The sequence below is a fragment of the Rana temporaria genome, chromosome 9, assembly GCF_905171775.1.
Source record: "Rana temporaria chromosome 9, aRanTem1.1, whole genome shotgun sequence".
NCBI classification, from domain to species: domain Eukaryota; kingdom Metazoa; phylum Chordata; class Amphibia; order Anura; family Ranidae; genus Rana; species Rana temporaria.
This window is the reverse complement of record NC_053497.1, coordinates 102,303,923-102,325,275: the sequence shown is the minus strand read 5'-3', so window position 1 is coordinate 102,325,275 and position 21,353 is coordinate 102,303,923. Positions and strand designations below refer to the sequence as shown.

At 42.5% G+C, this 21,353-nt stretch overlaps 1 protein-coding gene across 2 annotated transcripts in view; it reads left to right on the top strand.

Annotated features, from left to right (window-relative positions):
* The window catches only part of ZDHHC15 (zinc finger DHHC-type palmitoyltransferase 15), a 66,592-nt gene extending 57,788 nt beyond the window's left edge, over positions 1-8,804 (top strand). Inside the window, exons 10-12 of one of the 2 annotated variants that reach the window (XR_005743573.1) lie at positions 634-755; positions 5,385-5,479; positions 8,067-8,804. Coding sequence is in view for 1 of the 2 variants with exons in the window: in XM_040323992.1 (XP_040179926.1) it covers positions 634-755; positions 5,385-5,428 (166 nt within the window). In the remaining variant the exon portion in view is untranslated. The remainder of the gene's footprint in view (positions 1-633; positions 756-5,384; positions 5,480-8,066) is intronic. The other variant, XM_040323992.1, reaches the window with a different exon arrangement.
* The last annotated feature ends 12,549 nt before the right edge of the window (positions 8,805-21,353 follow it).

The window sequence follows — 21,353 nt, the reverse complement described above, 5'->3', positions numbered from 1 at the left end:
TGTGGAGCCTAACATCCCCAAGGGGTTGCACGTAATACGTGTGTGTGTGTGTGTGTGTGTGTTAAAGCCTAACCCTAAGGGTCCAGATTTTGTCAAAGTTGGTAATTCTGCAGTCATTTTGTTCATATTAAATTCGATCTTCACTTTGTCCACCCCCCACCCCTCCCTTTCTCTTCTGCCCATGATCAGTCCCGAACTACCATCTTCTCTGGTTAAGTCATCAGAAAGCTTCCAGCTTTTCTGGATTCAGCTGCTGATTCTCCAATGACATGCTGCTAGCCCCTACCCCCTCTCTTATCTCAATGAAAGGCTAAGCCTACTGGGATATATGACATACTTTACATAGCCCAAGAGGCAGAGCGGACAAACTGCAAGTCAAACTCATAGGCTGGCCAGATCGTTAATATAATAAAAAAAACAACCCTAAACAAAGGAGAGAGAGAAAAAAGCAAGATTTGTGGAGGGAAGGAGTGGTGGATGCAAGGCAATATTATAATTCAGGTTGATGATCTTTAAAGAGTTCAAATCGATGAGAAGAAATACATGCGTTTAACTTGTTTTTAATGTTTCTTCTGCATTGTATTCTTTACATCACTATACACTGTTCTGTGTATTTGTTTTATTTTTTCTTAGTATTGGAGATGGACTATCCTTTCCAATGAGAACAGTTTCAGAATCTCAAAACCCTTTGCTGTCTAGAGAGAATCGGTGGGATGATGATGATGATGATGATGGTACTGATGAAGAAAATCCAGGTGAGGCTTTCAAAACACTGAAGTAGCTTAGAATTGTGTCAGGTATTTGGGAGTTTCTGAAAGATATCTGTTCTTAAGATAGAAATGTCAAGCTAGATGGTCCTACCTCATATTTTTACTCTTTGCTAGAAATTGTAATTTCCTAATCATACAGTACAAGACACAGGCAGATTCAGAGACAACTAGGTTATAGGCAAGTACCTTCAGGTAATTGGACACTGGCAAAAAGGACTGTGAGGCCACCCCTATAACTCCTCCCACTCCCAGTAAGCTTCAGTTTATCGCTAGTGCCTTTAGGTATTGGGTGTCTTCTCTTCTCTCTACACTCTAGTGGGGATTTTATTTTATCGGTCATTTGTTGCTCTGGTATGACTGCGTCTGGCATCTTACACCGTTTCCAGATTGGTGCCCTAAGTGAGAGCTTCAGGAGGCCGTACCATTACCCCACAAGAGAAGATGCATGCCAACCTTTAAAGGTACTTTGTGAACTTGATATTTTGTTAGGAGTCCACCTTGGCATGTATTGCATGCTGGGTTAGCTACAGGCTGCTATACTGGTCCAGGGCAGAGGTGATCTGTACCAATGTGACCCAGTCCTTGAAGGCCCCTTCTAAACTGGGTAAAACTGGTGTTAGGAAGGGTTGGTCCCCGTGTGGAAGTGAATGCCCTGCCCTTCTGCCCTGGCGGGGTAACCCCCAATCCTCTCACAATGGGCTTATGTCCACGCTGACCTCCTGGTCATCCACCTTTCCTCTTTCAATGAGTATTAGTAGTGGGGTTGCTCAAGGCCAATAACTGACGCTCAGTCAGTTAAAATGTTGTTAAGTCCATAAAGTGAAGAGATGAATAATGGTGAAAAGAAATGAACTGGATCAAGTGAAGAAAAACGTGCTCCTCGTGACATCAAATGTTGAGTGAGTATACAAAACGACCACCAACGGTTGTGAATGGACTCAAAATGGGCATACGCTCAATGAGTCAACAAGGCTTCTGGTGTGAACACCAATACATGGGACATCCACATTTGTACTTCTGACCAAAGTGGAAGATGATCCCTCTGGCTCAGATAAACACTTTGAACCCATAAGTATTCACAGCCTTTACCATAATACTCAAAATTGAGCTTGGGTGCATCCTGTTTCCACTGATTATCCTTGAGATGCACAGATGCAAAATGTGGAGAAAGTAGAGCGCTGTGAATACTTTCCGGATGCACTGTATTTGTGCTTCTAAAACCCAGTGGAGACGTGGGCGCCATCTTGGACCTTAAAGTTCTTAACAGTTACTTGAGAATCATGAAATTTCACATGAAATCTGCAAGGTCAGTCATCACCTCCCTTCAACAAGGGGTTTCCTGGCTTTGCTGTACATCACAGATGCTTATTTGCATGCCCCCATTTATCCTCTGCATCAATACTTTCTGGGTTTTACCCTAGGCGAGCAGCACTTTTAATATGTGGTGCTTCTCTTTGGCCTCTCCATGGCTCCTCGGATCTGCATAAAGGTATTTTCTCTGGTACTTGCTCTTTTTTGTTCTTTGGGTAAATATTTGGGGCACCTCGATGACCTACTGTTGAAGGCCCTATCTGGCCAGGATCTGTCCCACAACATTCAGCAGACGGCTCCACTGTTGCAGGCCTTTGGCTAGATCCTTAACCTCCAACAATATGCCATAACTCGCACGCATCCTGGACCTTGTCCTGAATATGACTGGCTTAAGTGTTTCTACTCCAACAAAAATCATGTTGCTGAATCTCAGGCATGGACACTCCTATTCCATCATTGAACCTGAGTGCCGTTATGCATGAGGGTCCTGGATCTGTTGGTGGCCTCCTTCAAGGTGTTGTATGCTCAGATTCACTCTGGGCCATTACAACACAGTATCCTGGCTGTGTGAGACAAACAGACTACTTCTTTGTATTGACCCATGTACCTGCCAGCAGAGGCCAGACTTGGTAGCATTATGAATATCCAATCTGGCACTGGAGTTGTGCGAGTCTCTTGCCAGCCTCTTGAGCTTGGAAGGTGTCATCAGGTCGGCAACAGTGCTGTGTATATAATAAATAAGTAAATATGACTTCCCATCAATATTTTGGAACTCAGAGCCTTTTACCTCACCCTTTTGCAAGTGGACATACTGCCTTCAGGGACTGCTGACATGGGTTCAATCACAGTGCCATGGAAGTGGTTTATATTAACCACCAGGGCAGAATCGGAGGTCGGTCTGCACAAAGAGAAGCAGACCTGATTCTGTAGTAGACAGAATGTCATGTTTAAGCCTGAATGGCACCACACATTCCAAGTGTGGAAAATTGACAGGCAGCTTTTCTCCTCCACCATCAGCTTAACTCAGGATGGTGGTCCCCACCCTTGGAATTGTTTGGGACATTTGTCAGAGATGGGGGACAATGGATGTGGATTTTCTAGCATCCTGATTTAACCACAAGGTAGAAAGGTTCATGTCTCGATTGCAGGGCCTTTTGTGGCGCATGCCCTGAGGACCCCATGGGATCAGTTCTCCCTGAAAATATACATTTTCCTCCCCAAAAAATCCTACCTTGCCCGCTTCAGTGAATAGACAGAGTGATTCTCTTGGTTCCAAACTGGCCAAGAATAAAATGGTAAGTAGATGTTCCTGGGGTTCTGGAAGATATTTTGTGGCTGTTACAATACCGTCCGTATCTACTGTTTCAGGTTCAGTGTTCCAATCTGCTTTTCTGTTACTGGCTTTAACGGCTTGGCTGTTGAAGCCCAAGTCATAAGAGATAGGTCTGTGTGAGTCAGTTATCACTATGCGGTTAGAAACCAGTTATGACCTGAAGGCACCCACTGCGGCATGCCTAATTATACATACAAACAAAATGGCAATGGTCATGGGACATTAAATGAGGCAGGACACTGTAAAAATACAGTTTTTAAATTTATTAAAAGATCATATTGTAAACATTCCATAAGCCTAAAAGTCCATAGTGGCAGTTTCCATTGTGATGGACATATATTAAAATTTGAAGAGCTGACATATGCGATTCATATTGGAATACATTCCTAGTGTTCTATTACATAATGGTAAATATACAATAAAAAATACATGATTGACACAAATCGCTATGCGGTTAAGTGCCCCAAAAATCTAAATTCTAAAGTCTATTATCACATCGAGAAGGTTTTTTTTTTTTTTTTTTTGGCCTGGTGGGAATAGCATAAGGTTAGACCTTGTCAGTATTCCATGGGAAATATCCTGGGTTTTCTTCAATCGGAGCTGGATCAGCAGTTGGTTCTGAGTAAGATTTAGGGCACAATACCATCTTTGGGCTACACTTTTTCAAAGACCATTAGCATCTCATTCCCTGAATAAAGGCTTTTGTACAAGGGGTTATACATATTACTGCCCCCAGCCTTTGGTAACACCGTGGGACTTGAATCTGGTAATTTTGGTGCTGCAGGTTCCCCCTCTTTTGAGCCTGTTAGAGATTTATTTTTAGCTGACCTTACTCTTAAGGTGTCTTTTTCTGACAGTGATTACCTCCGCTAGGAGAGTGTCAGAGCTGGCAGACTTATCTTATGTCACCAGGATATGGTCATCGTTGGGCCCAAGTTCTCTTTATGCTAATATGGTGTCTTTCTTTCACCTTTCCCTGCATTTTGTTCCACCATTGTTTGGGTGCAACGGTCAGGTTATGGTGTGGGCCTACTCGGCCAAACATATAGGGCTCCTCTCTTTCCAGTGTCTTCTCACTCAACTAGTTCTGTCAGTGCATTCTGGGCTCTTCAGCTTTCAGCATTGCAGATTTGTAAGGCTGCCTCTTGAAGTTTTAGTGGGTAGATGTTCAGGCTTTTGTTGATGCTGCATTTGGTCGCAAGTTTTTTTTTTTTTTTTTTTAAATGTGTGTGTGTGTGTGTGTGTGTGTGTGTGTGTAGGCTGGTTTTGTTGTCGGTCTATCTACCCTCATTGATATTGCATTGGGATGCCCCAGTCGTCTCTGAATCTGCTTGTTTCATGTACTGTATGCATAAGAAAATGGGGAAGGGATTTCAGACTTTACTGTACTCCCAAGAAATAGATTTTAAAGATAAGGACACAGGTCACCCTTCCCTTTGTGGTTCTCTTATTGCTTGCTTAAAGAGCTGAGGTTTTCTTGAGTGTGAGAATATTTGCAGTCTTTGCTAATGTCCGTTCACCTCAACATACCTGCCTATATCCTAGTCTTCTCTAAATCTTTCTGTGTCCTGTCTTGTACTGTACTTGGAGAAATACATTTTACAGGTAATGCAAAAAATCCCATAAAATGACCTATTTCAATCCACCGACATCTGGTATAGCTAGAGGCTTAATTCACCCATGTGTTTTTTTTTTTATAAATTCCTCTGAAAAGATCTTTGTATTGGAATTCTCAGCTATACCCAGCTAGCAGCTGTAGGACCTAGACTTTTGATGTTGCAAAAAAGGTAGTGAATGCCCCAAGGTGACTCCGTACACAAGCATCTTTCTCTCTTTAACAAACCCTTGGACTAATTCTAATTTAAATTACGTAGGTGTTTTTAGCTTTCACACTATCTCTAAAACTGCAATTATTGAAGAAGGCAAATTTGTTCAGAAAATCAGTTGTTTTGTATCCTTTTGTACTTCAGGTCCTCATGAGACGTCACACATAGCCATAGAAATAGACACATAGTTACTGGCACAGTTGAAGCTGAAAATGCAAAGTTAAGGTATGTAAGTTAAGGTATGTATGTTATATCACACTGGTGTTAAACTGTGTTTCTAAACACATATAAATGCATGTAATAATTTCTCATTAGTATCTTTGAATGTTTATTTGCAACCATTTAACTGCATATAGGGAAAATAGAATTGTGTGCATCCAGGATCTGATCAGAAACGCTAAACCCACTTCAAAGCGGAAACATCTAAAGACAGTGAACTGGGAAGCCTAGAAGTTGTTTATACTTCAGGAATCATTGAGCTTGTCATATGTGAAGAATATGGTATTGTTCTTTTTTTAATCACCATGTGCTATTGCTAAAATGTCCTCTGTATGTCATTCTGTAATCCTTAAAGGGAAAGTAGATGTCTTTACCCTGTATCCACCAGGTATGTATGCTTGTAGTTAGAAAAGTCAATACAACTTCCTTTTGTAAGTGCTTCCTTACAGTTCAGGTGTCCCCAGCGGAGTGCTTCCTTACAGTTCAGGTGTCCCCAGCAGAGTGCTTCCTTACAGTTCAGGTGTCCCCAGCGGAGTGCTACCTTACAGTTCAGGTGTCCCCAGCGGAGTGCTTCCTTACAGTTCAGGTGTCCCCAGCGGAGTGCTTCCTTACAGTTCAGGTGTCCCCAGCGGAGTTCTTCCTTACAGTTCAGGTGTCCCCATCGGAGTGCTTCCTTACAGTTCAGGTGTCCCCATCGGAGTGCTTCCTTACAGTTCAGGTGTCCCCATCGGAGTGCTTCCTTACAGTTCAGCTGTCCCCATCGGAGTGCTTCCTTACAGTTCAGGTGTCCCCATCGGAGTGCTTCCTTACAGTTTAGGTGTCCCCATCGGAGTGCTTCCTTACATCTCAGGTGTCCCGTCCCCCCCTCCCGGAACCCTTCTATGGCTCAGCAGTGGTGTCTCCACCGCCATAACTGAAGGCAGAGGCGAGGGGGAACATATTAGAGGCGGAGCCGGCCAGCTACAATATAGAAATTGAGCTGCGGTACCACCCACCCACCACCCCTTTCTACAACAGGTTACAGATGACAGACAGACCGGGGGCGGCACCAAAGCTCTATTTCTATTTGGGCAGGGCTCCCTTCATGTTCTGGTCTTCAGGAAAATGGCGGCCGGCCGGGACATTATCTCCGCCGGCTGCGGACCCCCGAGTATTACTCGGGGCCCTACAGAGCTTGCGTAGTCTGCATATAGGGCGGATCGGCCCTGCACAGCTCCAATCCACACATGCAGAGGAGAACACCAACCGTAGAAATACAAAAAATGCTAATTGAGTTCTAGGTGTATTAATATGTGGCCAAAAGCAATACGAAGGAATATAACACAGATGGAAAACGAAATGTGTGGATAACTTCTAAGCATCTACAATACCACAGTCGTAAAATGCCTAATACACGTAAAAGGAAAAAAGGTGGCTAGCGCTGAATCACACTAATGCTAAACACTGGTCAAATGCTTGCTATGGGGGCTAGGGACATTTTTGTGCATCTAGGCACTGCCCCCACTCCTTCCTTACAGGATTTGACTGACACAGCAGGAACCAATGGCTCCCGCTGCTCTCAGTAAGACCCCTTTCACACTGAGGAGTTTTTCAGGCGATACAACGCTAAAAATGGCGCTGCTATACCGCCTGAAAAACTCCTGCACTGCATACTCAATGTGAAAGCCAGAGGGCATTCACACTGAGGCGATGCGCTGGCTGGAGAGAAAAAAATCTCCTGCCAGCAGCATCTTTGGAGCGGTGAGAGGAGCAGCGTGTATACCGCTCCTTCCCATTTAAAAAAAATGGGAAACCGCGGCAATACCGCCCATTGCGGGTGAGATTAACCCTTTATCTGCCGCTAGCGGGGGTTATTACCGCACCGCTAGCGGCTGAATCCCGCGGCAAATCCGACGGTATATCCGATGGTATATCGCTGCTATACTGCCACCGCGCCTCCCGCCCCAGTGTGAAAGGGGCCTAAAGCCCTTGAATGCAGAAAGAGAGTGGGGGCTGCTGGCAGGGACTGTGCTGGATCTAGGAAATTGTCGGGTAAATGTTTGGGGAAGGGGGGAGCAGAGGCACAGACAGTGGATGCGTTTTGTTTTTTCCTTAATGCAGAGAAAGCATTAAATAAAAAAATTGCCTTTAGTTCCCCTTTGTTCCATGAATCAGAGGTTTTACCACAATGGTGTGCAAGAGAGGAGAAAAAAAAACATGCCTGTCTATTTCCCCTGGCACGTGGAAAATCCTCAAGATGTCTACCCATTGACACAAATTCTGTCCATGTGAGAAGCGTAGACAAGTTAAAGCCATTTAATAAATCTAAGACCAAAGCCATGTAATGTTTGCCACAAGTAGCCCCATTCCACAGAATCAAATCGAAGTCTTATGTTAAGTGGACAGGAATAGGGGAACAATCTACTAATGTGGACACATTTCCTGTTTCCACTGACAGCTGTGTACTGTTCTCTTTAATTATGTATATGGTGATATTTTGCTGAAGTTTAGAATTTACGGGGGATAATGGTGTTTATCTTAATCAGTGCTGTTGTTTCCTGAAGTAAGTTGACTTCTTCTGAAACTCTGACTCATAGACCTAAAATATTTCCTTCTCTTGCATTCTAGGGGTCAGAATACTGGGAAAGTTTGCACATAGCATCCGACAGCCAATATCCAGGCACCCTTGCTCCACATGCAGACATTGTACAGCTTTAGAACTCCATCCCCAGGAGCCATTCAGGCTGTGACGCTGTTGGACAAATCTGCTGCTTAAGTTGGGCAATTATTTGTATTTGGTGGGTGGGAGAAAGGAAAATGCGATTGTTTTTCTTCTGCACTCTGAGAATTCTTTCTATGCAAGAGGAGTTTTTCAGTAACAGTGATTTTCATTATGTACTTTAACTTTTTGATATTCTAATTTATTGGTTGTTTAGCCAGTTGGCGTTTTGTATAAATACAGTTTACTAATCATTTTATGATGGAGGGTTATTTCAATCTAGTGTTTCCTGAAGGTATTTTACTTGGTATGTAAAACCCGGAGAAGCTGTTATAGGCATATAATAGACTGGAGGTCATTTCCTGAGCTGTAGTTGAGAATTGCACTGTAAAAACAATGCTGCTCATATCCACATTTTCCCACAGCTTCATGCTCCCTTTGTCACTGGTTTGAGGTTAATATGACAAATGCCAGGCTTAAATGCCAAGTTCAGCTTTGTTTGTCTTTTTTTCCTAAATTCCAGCTCCCCTATGTAGCTATATAGCATTAATGTACCTCTTTTGCAAAAATAAAACCACTTTTCATTTATTCTACACATGCTTACATTACTGTCTTCACGGCTGTTTAAAAACACTGCTCCATTACTTCTGCCTTAAAGGAGTTGTAAATAAAAAAAAATGTTTTGCTGAAATGACTGTTTACAGGGTATAGAGACATAATAGTTAACTGATTCCTTTTTAAAAACAATTAAAATAGATAAAAATCAATCATATAATGCAGGGCTCGACAAATCCCGGTCGCCATGGCGACTAGAAATAGGGTCCTGGCGACTTGGCTTGGAAGGGGGGCAAAAAAAAAAATGTTTTTGTGAGCTGGCGCCATCTGGTGGTGAGCCGTTGGTATTACAAGTTATTACCACCAGATGTGTAAGCTGGCACCATCTGGTGGTGGCCGTTGGTATTACAAGTTAAGCATTACAAGTTAAACAGCAATTCTAATGTAATTTTTCACTATTTTCACTGCCATCTTCTTCCCTCTAATTAGAACCCCCAAACATTATATATATTTTTTATCCTAACACCCTAGAGAATAAAATGGCGATCGTTGCAATATGCGGGCGCTGCTCACGTATGTGTTCGCTTCTGCGCGCAAGCTCGTCGGGACGGGGTGCGTTTTCTGGCTCCTAACTTTTTTAGCTGGCTCCTAGATTCCAAGCAAATTTGTCAAACCCTGATATAATGTACCTCTAGTTTCTAGTTTTGTTTTTGCATGTTTCCTGCTGCTCTGCTGTACAGAGCCATAGAGCCAATACAGGGCAGTGATGGTTTGGAAAACAAAACTGATTGGTGCTGTGGGGTTTTAGACACACAGTAATCACACCTCCTTGATTAGTGACCACAAAGAGAAAGCTCCCAGTACTGTGGTTATCAGAAAACAGACAACCAGGAAGTGTGGAGATCAGAGAAGAATTACAGCAACTTGAGAGCAAAAACGAACAATCAGGACATGAAAACAGCACTGCATTAAGGTAAAGGAAGCTATTAAAATAAAAATAAAAAATCCTTTACAAACCCTTTAATTCCTGGACAAACTATAGATCGTGACACAGGAAGGAGTTGACTAACTGAGGGGTAGATGATGCAGGTTGTGTGCTAATGAGATCAACTCCTTTCTGTGTCATGACCTACAGTCTGTTCAGGAAGTAAGGCAGAATTAATGGAGCAGTGTTTTTAAACATCCATTAAGAGAGTGAGGCAAGTGTGTGTGGAATAAATGGATACTTGTTTTATTTTTGCAAAAGAAGTTACAGTATTTATCGGGGTATTGTGCGCTCCGGCGTATAGCGCGCACCCCTAATGTGGACCTGCATTCCTGTAAAAAAAACATTTTACTACTTAGTTTTGGTGTCTTGCGTGGCATCCATCGGCGGCCTCGTCGGGTCCGTCTGCGGCTTTGGTGGTGTCCTCCTCGTCGGGTCCATCTGCGGCTTCGGTGGTGTCCTCCTCGTCGGGTCCGTCTGCGGCTTTGGTGGTGTCCTCCCGCGCTGTTACCCGTTGAATCGCCGCTTCCCGCGCTCAGTTTGAATGCCTGCGCCGACATGTGCAGTACACTCGGCTACATTCGGCCAGGCTCCGCGTTGCTCGTGCTCACGTTCTGTGACGTTTATGCATGAGCACGAGCGAAGCCGAGCCTGGCCGAATGTAGCCGAGTATATGTCGGCGCAGGCATTCAAACTGAGCGCGGGTATCGGCATATATCGCGCACCCACGATTTTCCCCTTTATTTTAAGGGGAAAAAAGTGCGCGGTATACGCCGATAAATACGGTAATTAATGCTTAATTGGTACATAGGGAGCTAAAATTTTGAGAAAAAAAAGGTGAACTTGGCCTTTAAAGTGTATTTCCATGTTTGCCGCTGATTGGGATAACAACTACTTATATTTGTTACATGTTTCCATTCACCTAGCATAAAAATATACAAAAATGCTGTTTACCTTTTTACTTGCTTACAAATCCTACCTAGTTTAGGGTGCTGGGGAGTTATGCTTATAATTAACTCTGCCTGTACTGTGCTGAAAGAGCCTTATCCGTTTTATACATGGTCTGTCTTAAAAAACATCTAGAAAGCTAAGAAATACAAATTCTTAATTTAATTTAGATATGTTCTGTGTATGGAAACACAAACATGAAGTAGCTGTTTCTCAAATGGGACAGCCCTTGAGGTTTAACATGGAACTTTGCCTGAGCACATTGGTATTCATAAAGATGGTGTGAGGAAGGGAGATTATAAAGCCATGACTGGTAAGAATGTTGGTCATTCCTGTACCAAAGCTTCATCATCTGCTGCTGTAATTGCAGAAATCACACAATCAACAAGGACACTTTAGGTTCACATCATTTGTGCTTTTGTTTGTCAAAAAGCAAAAACTGTCAAACTGATTATTTTTTTGGTTGTTTTAAGGTCAGAAATCAAGCAAGCAGTCATTTTCTCATTGTTTTATACAAACTGTTCAGCATACTGGAAGACCTTTTAATTAAAGCTGCAGATTAGGTTAGAAAGTGGTGAGTGATGTTTGAATCTTCACTGGATTAGCTGGAAACGATGTCCAGCATAAGATATTAGTGGTGGTTTTATTTCTGTAAGCTACCAGTATTCATGGTTGCTGTGCATTGACTTAATTACCTCTTAAAGGAGGATCTGTTGGTGTAAGTGAATGTGCGTCTGTGTGCGCTCCTTTGACGGAGTCTTGTTTTTTACCATGTGTATGTACTTGCCTGCTAAATGTGCATTTTTTGTAACTTTCAAAATGTTTCAGAGCCATCATTTATTGCTTAGTGGCCTTTTTACCAGTTCTAAATGCATTGGAAATAACACATTGCCATAAGCAGCTTGACCATTAGCTACCAGCTATTGGTTGATTCTGCTGAAATGTAGTTCTTAATTGGTTGCATTTTATACTGCTGTTAAATAAGTTCTGTTATGCTTCACAATAACTGGAAAGTGGAACAGGTTTTAGCTCCGCGGCTCTGTAAATTCAAGCTTTGAAGCCTCAATTTTGACTGCAAAATATGCAAACATTATTTTGCTCTGTATAAGTCTGGATTTTAAAAGGATTTGCCTCAGTTTGATCAACACTGCATTAATATACATCAGCAGTCTGACTAAAGCCATTTATATGTATGTCCATCTAAAATAAAAATTTAGATTCATAGCCTACCAAATGAGAGAGACACAAGTTATTTTAATGCACCACTATATATAATATGCATACATTTTGTGGACTGAATCCAAAATCATTTGGAATTCAGCCAAACAATTGGCTACAAAACATAAATCCGGCTTCATGAATATTTATCATGCAGTGTGCTTCAGTGATGCCAGTCATTCTGAGTAAGTGGCATTCTGATCAATGCTAAATGTGCAGAAAAATCGTTTTAAGTGACAGGTGCACTTTAATTATCAAACATGTGGTCATTTGTGTTATGATTAGTGCTTTTACAAACAGGAAATGCAACAAATATTTTTTTATTTTTTTTGTACAGTTTTTTTATTTTTACACTCTTACAAGGCATTTTTAAGGGCCAACACTCCTATTTCCATAATGTTTTGCTGGATCTGCTGCCTGCGAATAAAATTATGTCTGATTTGTAAATACTTGGCGTGGTGTTTTTTTTTTATTTCAAATACACATGATTAGGGCCAAAACAACGAATCCATCAATTGACAATCGATTACAATTTTCATAATTGATTAATCGGCCAGTAACATAATGGGGTTTAAACAACAAAAATTAGCCATTTATAGTACAAAAAAGCAAATTATTTGCTCTTTTTGTACTTATTTTAGTTTTTTTAACCCCATTATGTTAAACATCTCAGGCCTGGGTTCACACCTCTGTTTTTTGCAGAAACACACTACAGTTCAGTTACATGTTTTCCTATGGGACACATTCACATGTTTTCCTATGGGACACATTCACATCCATGACTTTTTTTCAGCTGCTGCGTATTTGGAAAGGGCAAGGACCTTTTAACGCAAAAAGGTGCTATTTTTTTTTTTGTTCAATATACTTCAATGGAGAAGCTGCAGAAAAGCATGGAATGTGTTTTTTTTGCGGCAATTTGTGTTTTGCAATCTGCCCAACAACAAATTGGCCCAAAAATTTTTAAAAATGCTAATTTATTTATTTTTTAAGGCTATTATCTGATTAATCGAAACAATAATTGGCCAACTAATCGATTATGAAAATAATCATTAGTTGCAGCCCTACACATGATTCACATTAGTTGTTCTATTGCCCCTGGACATTAGAAGGGCTAGCCCGTAATTCTATTTTGAGGCAGTTAAAATGCACAGTCCACCTTTTGCAAAAAAATTGTAAATGCAACAGCACTGATTTTTATTATACTTTTTTTGCATTACACCTGCAATCAATGGGTTGTGTGTGTGCGCACGCACACACAATGCATGGGTTCTTGCAGTGTTTGCCTTTAGCCCCCAGGTCTATAATGAAGGCTGACGTTCTGTTATGGGGATGAAGGAAGTACGGCCTGACTCCAATTGTGGTGATGTCACAGCCCTGTGCCGAGTCCCCTCTGCTGCAGTGGCAAATGGGAATTGTGGTTCAGTTAGTAAAAACAAATGAGGCTGTGAGTGGCTAAATTTTACCTTTTTTAAAGTTGTATTGAGTAAACAAGATGATAGAATGAAGAAATTACAAGTACAGCATATACGTTGCAACGTAGGTACAGAATGTTGTTGTCACAAAACAGAAGTGAGTGACCTACATCAGGTAGTGGGGCATAAACCTGGAAGCGAGTACCTGGACAACATATAGTATACCAAACTTTTGAACAGAGGAGTCAATGTGAACCATACATGAAGAAAGAGACAAAACAGTTGCAAAGCCCCCTATGGCCTAAGGTAGGCAGGCATTGAGAGTATTCTAGGGAGGGCGTGCGTGGCAAAATTTTGTATTTTAAAGAGGAATTTTGACTTTCTTGTAAACTCCATATTTTGGTGTACAGTAGGACAGCCCTCAAAATTTCCACTCGCCTACTAGCATTTGGCGAGTGGATTTAAGCTGGGGGCGAGTGATGACAGGGCTGTATGACCAATCTCCCTCCAATCTGTGCCTACACTTAGAGTCCCGATGAGATTGGCGGCCGAAGAGGAAAGGTGCATGCTTGGGAAAAGTAGTCTGGTGAGCCGCGCACAGGCAGAGCAGTACACAGGTGCTCTCCTTACAATTCTCATTAAGCCATGGGACCTAACAGTATGACCTCTCTGAGCCTTCCCCCCTCCCCCGACCAATGTAGCTGGAGAGCAGAAAGTAATGAGTGAGGTGGAGGATTGCAAAAATTACCACTCCGGTGCAGCGCTCACTGAAAGTTGCCCTGACATGAGAGCGGCAGTTTTCTTCTCCTTGTGCTCTATGTAAGTATCCAACAGTTTAGCCTGAGCACTGTGAACAGACTGGTCTCAATGTGTGCTGTGCGCTGTGCTATGGTGTCAATGGCTGTGCAGTTGTGTGGATCTCAGCGCTGGATTGTACTCCCTCCCACTGTGCTGCAGCTCCTCTCCTCTCTGCCAGCCTGAATAAAAGGGGGAAGTGGGGACATGCAAGCGTGGAGCCGCACACACAGGCTCCCGATGATGAGATGAATGGGAGAGAAAGAGAGGATGGATGGGAGTTGCAGAGGAGACAGCAAGAGAATGGGGAAGAGACCCAGTTCTAGTGCCCTGTCCCTCTGGTCTGCCCCCAGTGCCCTGTCCCTCTGGTCTGCCCCCAGTGCCCTGTCCCATTTTGTTAAAGTTGTTGTTGGTAATATTTAATTTTGTAACTTGATTCTGCATAAAACATTGTCATTCCATGAGAAAATCTACGAGGGCGTGTTTACGGGTGCAATTAGGCGCAGGGCAGTGTATGAATTAGGTGGGGCAACTGGTGGCGAGTAACTCTTGAGGCCTGGCTAGTAGCTCAGGACTTGAAATTTTGAGCCCTGCAGTAGGAGACATAGGCTGTATAGTGAGTGAGTGAAAAACTTGTAAAGCGCAGCACATGCGAACTGAATCGCCTTTGGGCGCTGTTTCCATTCCATGGGAAAGGAACCCCCTTGACCTCAGAAGAGATGGGTTTTAATCTTTCTCCTGAAGGCCAAGTGGTCCGACTCCAGTCGGATGGTTGTTGGTAGCGCATTCCACAGTCGAGGTCCTTGGACTGCAAATCTTTGATCTCCTTTGGACTTGTATCTGGCTTTGGGTATTTGGAGTAGGCTTTGATTTGTGGATCGCAGAATGCGATTTGGGTTATGGGCTTTTATTTTTTCGCATAGATATTGGGGGGTGTTACCGTGAATACACTTATGCGTTAGGCAGAGTGCCTTGAAAGTGATTCTGTCTTTTACTGGCAACCAATGAAGGGATCTCAGCGAAGGTGAGATTGATTGCCATGGTTTTTTGCCAGTCACTAATCGAGCGGCTGTGTTTTGAACGACTTGCAGACGAGTGATTTGGTATTTAGGGAGTCCTAGATAGAGGGCATTTGCATAGTCCAGTCTGGAATTGATGATTGTTCCCACCATGACTGCAATGTCCTCTTTCGGGATAAAAGGGGTGAGTCGGCGTAGCAGATGATGGGATCCGCTGACTACAGACCCTATTTGTGCATCCATTGTCATGTAGGAGTCGAAAATGACTCGGAGACTTTTGAGTTTGGTGCTAGGGGTGATAGTTTTACCCAGAATGGGCGGGGGAGTCCAAGTTGACGCGGGGTGACATTTTTGGTTGGCGTGAAACACCATAGTCATAGACCCTGGGTTATACTCGGCTACCTTTAATGTGATTGGACATCGCAAAGCTTTTGGTGGACCCCCCACCCCGGGCGTACCTCTATAACCCTACTCAAACACCCTGAGACCTCCTGTTCTTTTATCAAGCAATGCAGAGTAACACAGAGGGTGTCCTGTACTGTACCCCCATGATATGAAGTTTAGAGTTAAATCGAAATCCTTTTATCCTAATCGTACAGGACACAAGCAGGTTTTTTTTTTGTTTTGTTTTTTTAAAGACCCTGGGAATACCCCCAAGCAATGAATTAGAAGGATGGATAACAACAAGGCAAATGGAACCATGCCAACAAGCCAAGTAAAACAGAAACCCTACTCAGTTTCACTGAAAGAACCTGCAATTGAAAACTGCATTCCCAAAAGTGTGGCCATCCATATATTAGAACTTGGAGAATGTGTGAACTGAAGACCAGGTGGTAGCATTAAAAAAAAAAATAAAAAAAATTAGTTGAGATGGGTGTCAGCGCTGGTTGCAACAGTGGCATAGAAATAAAAATATGCTGGTCAGCCACACTCCAAAAAGCCACTTTTTTTGTTCATAAAAAGGACAGAGGTCCAAGGTATCCAAGTACACATGTACCAACACGATGATGATTAAAGAAGAAGTAAACCCTGATGGGTTTTACTTCCTCTTTATTTCCCTGCAAAGGTAAAGCATAATGGCCTACTATGCATCGCATAGAAGCCCATTATGTGTCAAAACCTAAAACCAAAGCCTGCGATGTCACTGCTGTCCCCACTAGCAGCAAGCATCCATCTTCACCCCTCTTCCTTAAGGGGCTGTGAACTCCGACTCTGTGACTGGCTGAAGTCGCGTGACGTCACTCCCGTGCGTGCATGCATGCAAGAGCCGCCAGCCACGGCATGACCTCATTTATAAACGGCACCTGTGCTGTTTCTAAAGTGTGCCTGCGCCGTAGACATTGTCGCATGTCTCTATTGTAAATATTCTCAAAACCGTGGAGGTTTAGGAGATATTTCCAGCACCCACAGGTAAGCCTTAATCTAGGCTTACCTGTAGGTAAAAGTGGTTGCATAGGGTGTACAACCACTTTAAGCACCCTTTTGGTGTTGGTACATGTGTACTTGGATGCCTTGGACCTCTTTCCTTTTTATGAAATAAAAGGTGAATTTTTGGAGTGCGGCTGTCCAGCATATTTTTGATGGCTGAATGCCCAGAAAACCCTGACTGATCTGGAGAAGTACCTCAAGGGTACTGTTGGTATTGCACCTTGTAAGAACCCTGTTGGCAGAACAATGTTTTTTTTGCATGGAGGTTGAATGCATTAGAGCTGTCGGATTGTAAAAGCCACAATGTTTGGCAATTTCCTTGGGAAGCTTGGTAACAGGGCACAAGACAGGTAGGACAATGTCTTCATTAAAGTGGAGGTCCACACAAAAAGTGAACCTCTGCTTTTCAGAACCCTCCCCCCTCTGGTGTCACATTTAGCACCTTTCATGGGGGGTGCAGCTACCTGTATAATACAGGTATTTGCACCCACTTCCGGGCAAAGACAACCGCAGAATCTGCGGGGGGTCTACGTTGCATCCCGTCGTCCCCCGCTGTCTTCTGGAAGACAGGAGGGACCATTTTGATTGCGCATGCGTAGTAGGGAACTGGGAAGTGAAGCCGCAAGGCTCAATTTCCTGATTCCCTAAGCGAAGATGGTGGCGGCAGCATCTGAGGACCAAGGCACGGGTCGGCCTTGGGTGCCGTCATCGTGGGCACGCTGGACACCTTGGGGAGAATAAGGGGTTTTACAAAAGAGAGAAGCCGAAGGTATTTGGAATAGGATAAAACATGTCCCTTAAGATTACTTAGACAAGTTTTGGCCAAGTTCCAACTGCAGAAAAGCCTGGATACAAGGTACTGTGTTGAAATACTTGTGTTCACACCAGGCACATTTAGTAGATTTTTCTCCAAGTGGCTTTTCTGGTCTTGAGTAATATGGGAAAGACAGTCAGATATTATACCCCTGTCCTTCATAACCAGAGCTTCCTGGAAGGTTGCCATCTGCTGGAGACCTATTGATACGCTTTGTAATTTCTCTTTTAAACATGAGTGCATATTTATTGTTTTTCATTTTTACCAATGTTTTAATAAATGCTTCACTTGGGAAGTGGCGTTTTTTTCTGTCTATATTTTGGAGTGGAGACACCTAACCATCTTGTTTGCTTGAAGGAAACGATTGATGCAATCACATTGCATAGCAGATTGAATTGGATGTGGTGGTGTTTTGAGTAGCAAGTTATTTTTTATTTTAGGGGTGAGTCATTTAACCCTTGAAGGGGATGGGACACTGGGTGTTTTTTGCACAGATTAAATATTTTACTTACACCAATTTTTGCACTTCAATGGTGGACTATGGATTAACCACTTCAATACAGGGCTTTTATACACACATCCATACCAGGCCTATTCTGGCACTTCTCTCCTACATGTACAAATCAATTTTTTTTTTTTTTTGCTAGAAAATTACGCAGAACCCCCACACATTATATATGTTTTTCTAGCAGACACCCTAGGGAATAAAACAACGGTCATTGAAACGTTTTATCTTGCACGGTATTTGCGCAATAATTTTTCAAACGCCTTTTCTTTGGAAAAAAATTGTTTCATGAATTAAAAAAAAATAACAAAACAGTAAAGTTAGCCCAATTTTTTTGTAAAATATGAAAGCCGATGTTACACCGAGTAAATAGATACCTAACATGTTACACTTTAAAATTGCGCACACTCATAGAGCCAACTTGCCACAGTATGATGGCGGCTGGTAGGCAAGTGATTCTCAACCCTGTCCTTAAGTACCCCCAACAAGCCATTTTTTGCAGGTTTTCCTTTATCTTGCACAGGTGCTTTAAATCTGACGCCAATTTTGTTTGGGAGCCACGTCGCACGACCGCGCAACTGTCAGTTAAAGCGATGCAGTGCCAAATCGCAAAAAGTGCTCTGGTCTTTGACCAGCAATATGGTCCGGGGGTTAAGTGGTTAAGCATATGTACCAACATGAGACATGCAGAAAAAATGACAAGAGGCTTACATCACACAGCTGAAGCCGACGTTCCTAAAGTGGAACTAAAATGGTTCAATTTTTATTTCGTCCAGCCTGAAAAAAAACCCACGAACGATTCCCCCCATTTAAAGTGGATGGGGAATCCTCCTTGCTGTGCCGTTATTGCATGTTGACAGGGGGGTAGACTTCCCCCACTGTCAGAATACACAGATGAAACACTGCAGTCTATTACCACAGTACTGATCAAGTGGCTTTTATCCAACAGAGCAGTTGAACTTGACTTCTGTTCAACCGCAGTGGCCATACATGTCCGGTACTTGCTGAACTGGTCAAATTTTGATTCCCTGTAAAGCTACCTTATCCTTTACAGTCAAGGAAGCAATCTTAGCCTCTGCTTGTCTGCAGTTATCATTGTGTGGCGGCACATATGATTTTTTTTTTTTTAATTATAACATTTTTTTATTGTTGTTTGCATACAAAAAGTAGTACACCAACTTGCATAGACTTAAAGCGGTTGTAAACCCACACACATCAATACTATATTCATAATATTCTGAAAGGCAAATTAAGTATGAATCGAATGACCACTTTGTGTATATATAAATATGTTAGCTTACAGCATATGTTCTTAATAATCCAAACCTTATTTCAGTACATTCGCCAGCGCCATCTTCACTGTGGTCTTTTGCATCTAAATCTGCTTTGTATTTCCGCCCACAGAACGTCCTTCTCTCGATAATCCCACGCATGCGCACTAGTAAAGAGACATTCCAAGCCTTGTTTCCGGTTACTATGGAAACGTATAGAAAATAAATCACAGCGTGCTTCAGAAAGGAGTGACAATACCTCCGGGAGCACGCTGTGTAAGCACATTCCTCAGACACATTCCACGGACTTTAAAACTGGCTGTCTGTCTGCCGTCTGGCTCTCCTGTACCATGTGACGTACAGGTCACATGGTAACCATGACGCTCTTGTGCATGTAGTATAGCAGGATGTCGGGGCTGACGTCTAAAGCAGGAAATGACGCAGCCCCGACATGGACACTGAATCTTTCCGGCCAGGTCTCAGCTGGCCGGAATGAAGGATGACACGGCGCATGCGGGGTATACGTAATGACTCAAGAAAATATCGATAACAGGGACAGGAGGCAGGTACAGAAAAAATGACTCATGGCAATTCATTGTTAAAAAAAAACTACAAAATGATATGCAAAGATGAAATTTTGGGTTTACAACCGCTTTAACATAATACATACACAAGCATACATTTTTCCCCTCCCCCTACATCATTATGATTAAGTGAAAAAGCCTCTTAAATTCCAAATTGTCTTCCCTTATGTCCACCGTCCCCCCCCACCACCCCTCGCCCACCCATCACACCATGGACCGTTTTTTTAGGTTAATTTGCTTCATTAGATTAATCCTCCCCATAAAGGGATGTCCGATAGCGGGTTAAAGTATATATTAAATTTGAAAGACGTCATCTTCTTATATAGAACATATGATTAGTTATGACACCAGCCATTCGATGGTCTGACAGTTTGGTTGCGAACACAAGTAACAGTTATCAGCATGCCTTGAATGAATGTAGATGTTTTGGAAAACAGTTCAATTGATCAGTTTAGTTCTGTTAAAAAAAGGATTTTAACAAAGTAAAAACTGTTGCATCTTCTTCCCAAGAAACCAATTTGAAATTGCTGCTTTCAAATGCAAAGAGCAGGGTTTTTTTTTTTTTATCCCACATATACAACACACTAAGGCCCCTTTCACACTGGGGTGGGTGCCGCGGTGGCGGTATAGCGCTGCTAAAAATAGCGGCCATATACCGTCTTAATTGCCACGGGATTCGGCGCTCGCGGTGCGGTATTAACCCCCGCTAGCGTCCGATAAAGGGTTAATACCGCCCGCAGAGACGCATTGCGGGCGGTATTACCGCTTTTTTAAATGGGAAGGAGCGGTATACATACCGCTCCTCAGATGCTGCTTGCAGATTTTTTTTTTCTCTCCTGCCAGCGCATCGCCTCAGTGCGAAAGCCCTCCGGCTTTCGCATTGAGGTTGCTGGGCAGAAGTTTTTCAGGCGGTATAGCAGCGCTATTTTTAGCGCTGTACCGCCTGAAAAACTCCTCAGTGTGAAAGGGGTCTTAGTAGCAAAACAATCTTTTTGCAGATGGTTTAAAAAAAAAAAAAAAAAAAATGCACAACACAAAGTCAAGATTGCAAATGTTAGGGGCACTTTGTAAGGTTTATTTTAGAAGACAAAATAAATCTTATACTTCAGGATTGTTTTTGCATACAATTAACCCGCTAACCCTCTATATATTTAAAAAAAAAAAAAAAAAAAAAAAAAAAAAAAATGTACCTGTTTGTTTTCAAGCATTTTTCCTCTGTAGCATGCCATGCAAAATTGCTAGTGACATGAACAGATCATGGCACAGTAGGATAACAATTGCCATCAATTAATCATCATCATGAATTTAAAGAGTGGAGATTTAGAACATATTGTAGTATCACAATGTTATGCTACAAAGTTATATACTTGAAAAAGCAAGTTAATAGTTAAAAATGAGGTTACGTAAATTATTAACACTTTTGGTGCCAAAAGTATTTATTTTTAACCACTTCCATACAGGGCATTTTCACCCCCTTCCTGCCCAGACCAATTTCTAGTTTTCAGCGCTGCCGCAATTTGAATGACAATTGCGCGGTCGTACGACATGGCTCCCAAACAAAATGGACGCACTTTTTTTCCCACAAATGGAGCTTTCTTTTGGTGGTATTTGATCACCTCGGCAGTTATTTTTTGCGCTATAAACAAAAGAAGAGCGACAATT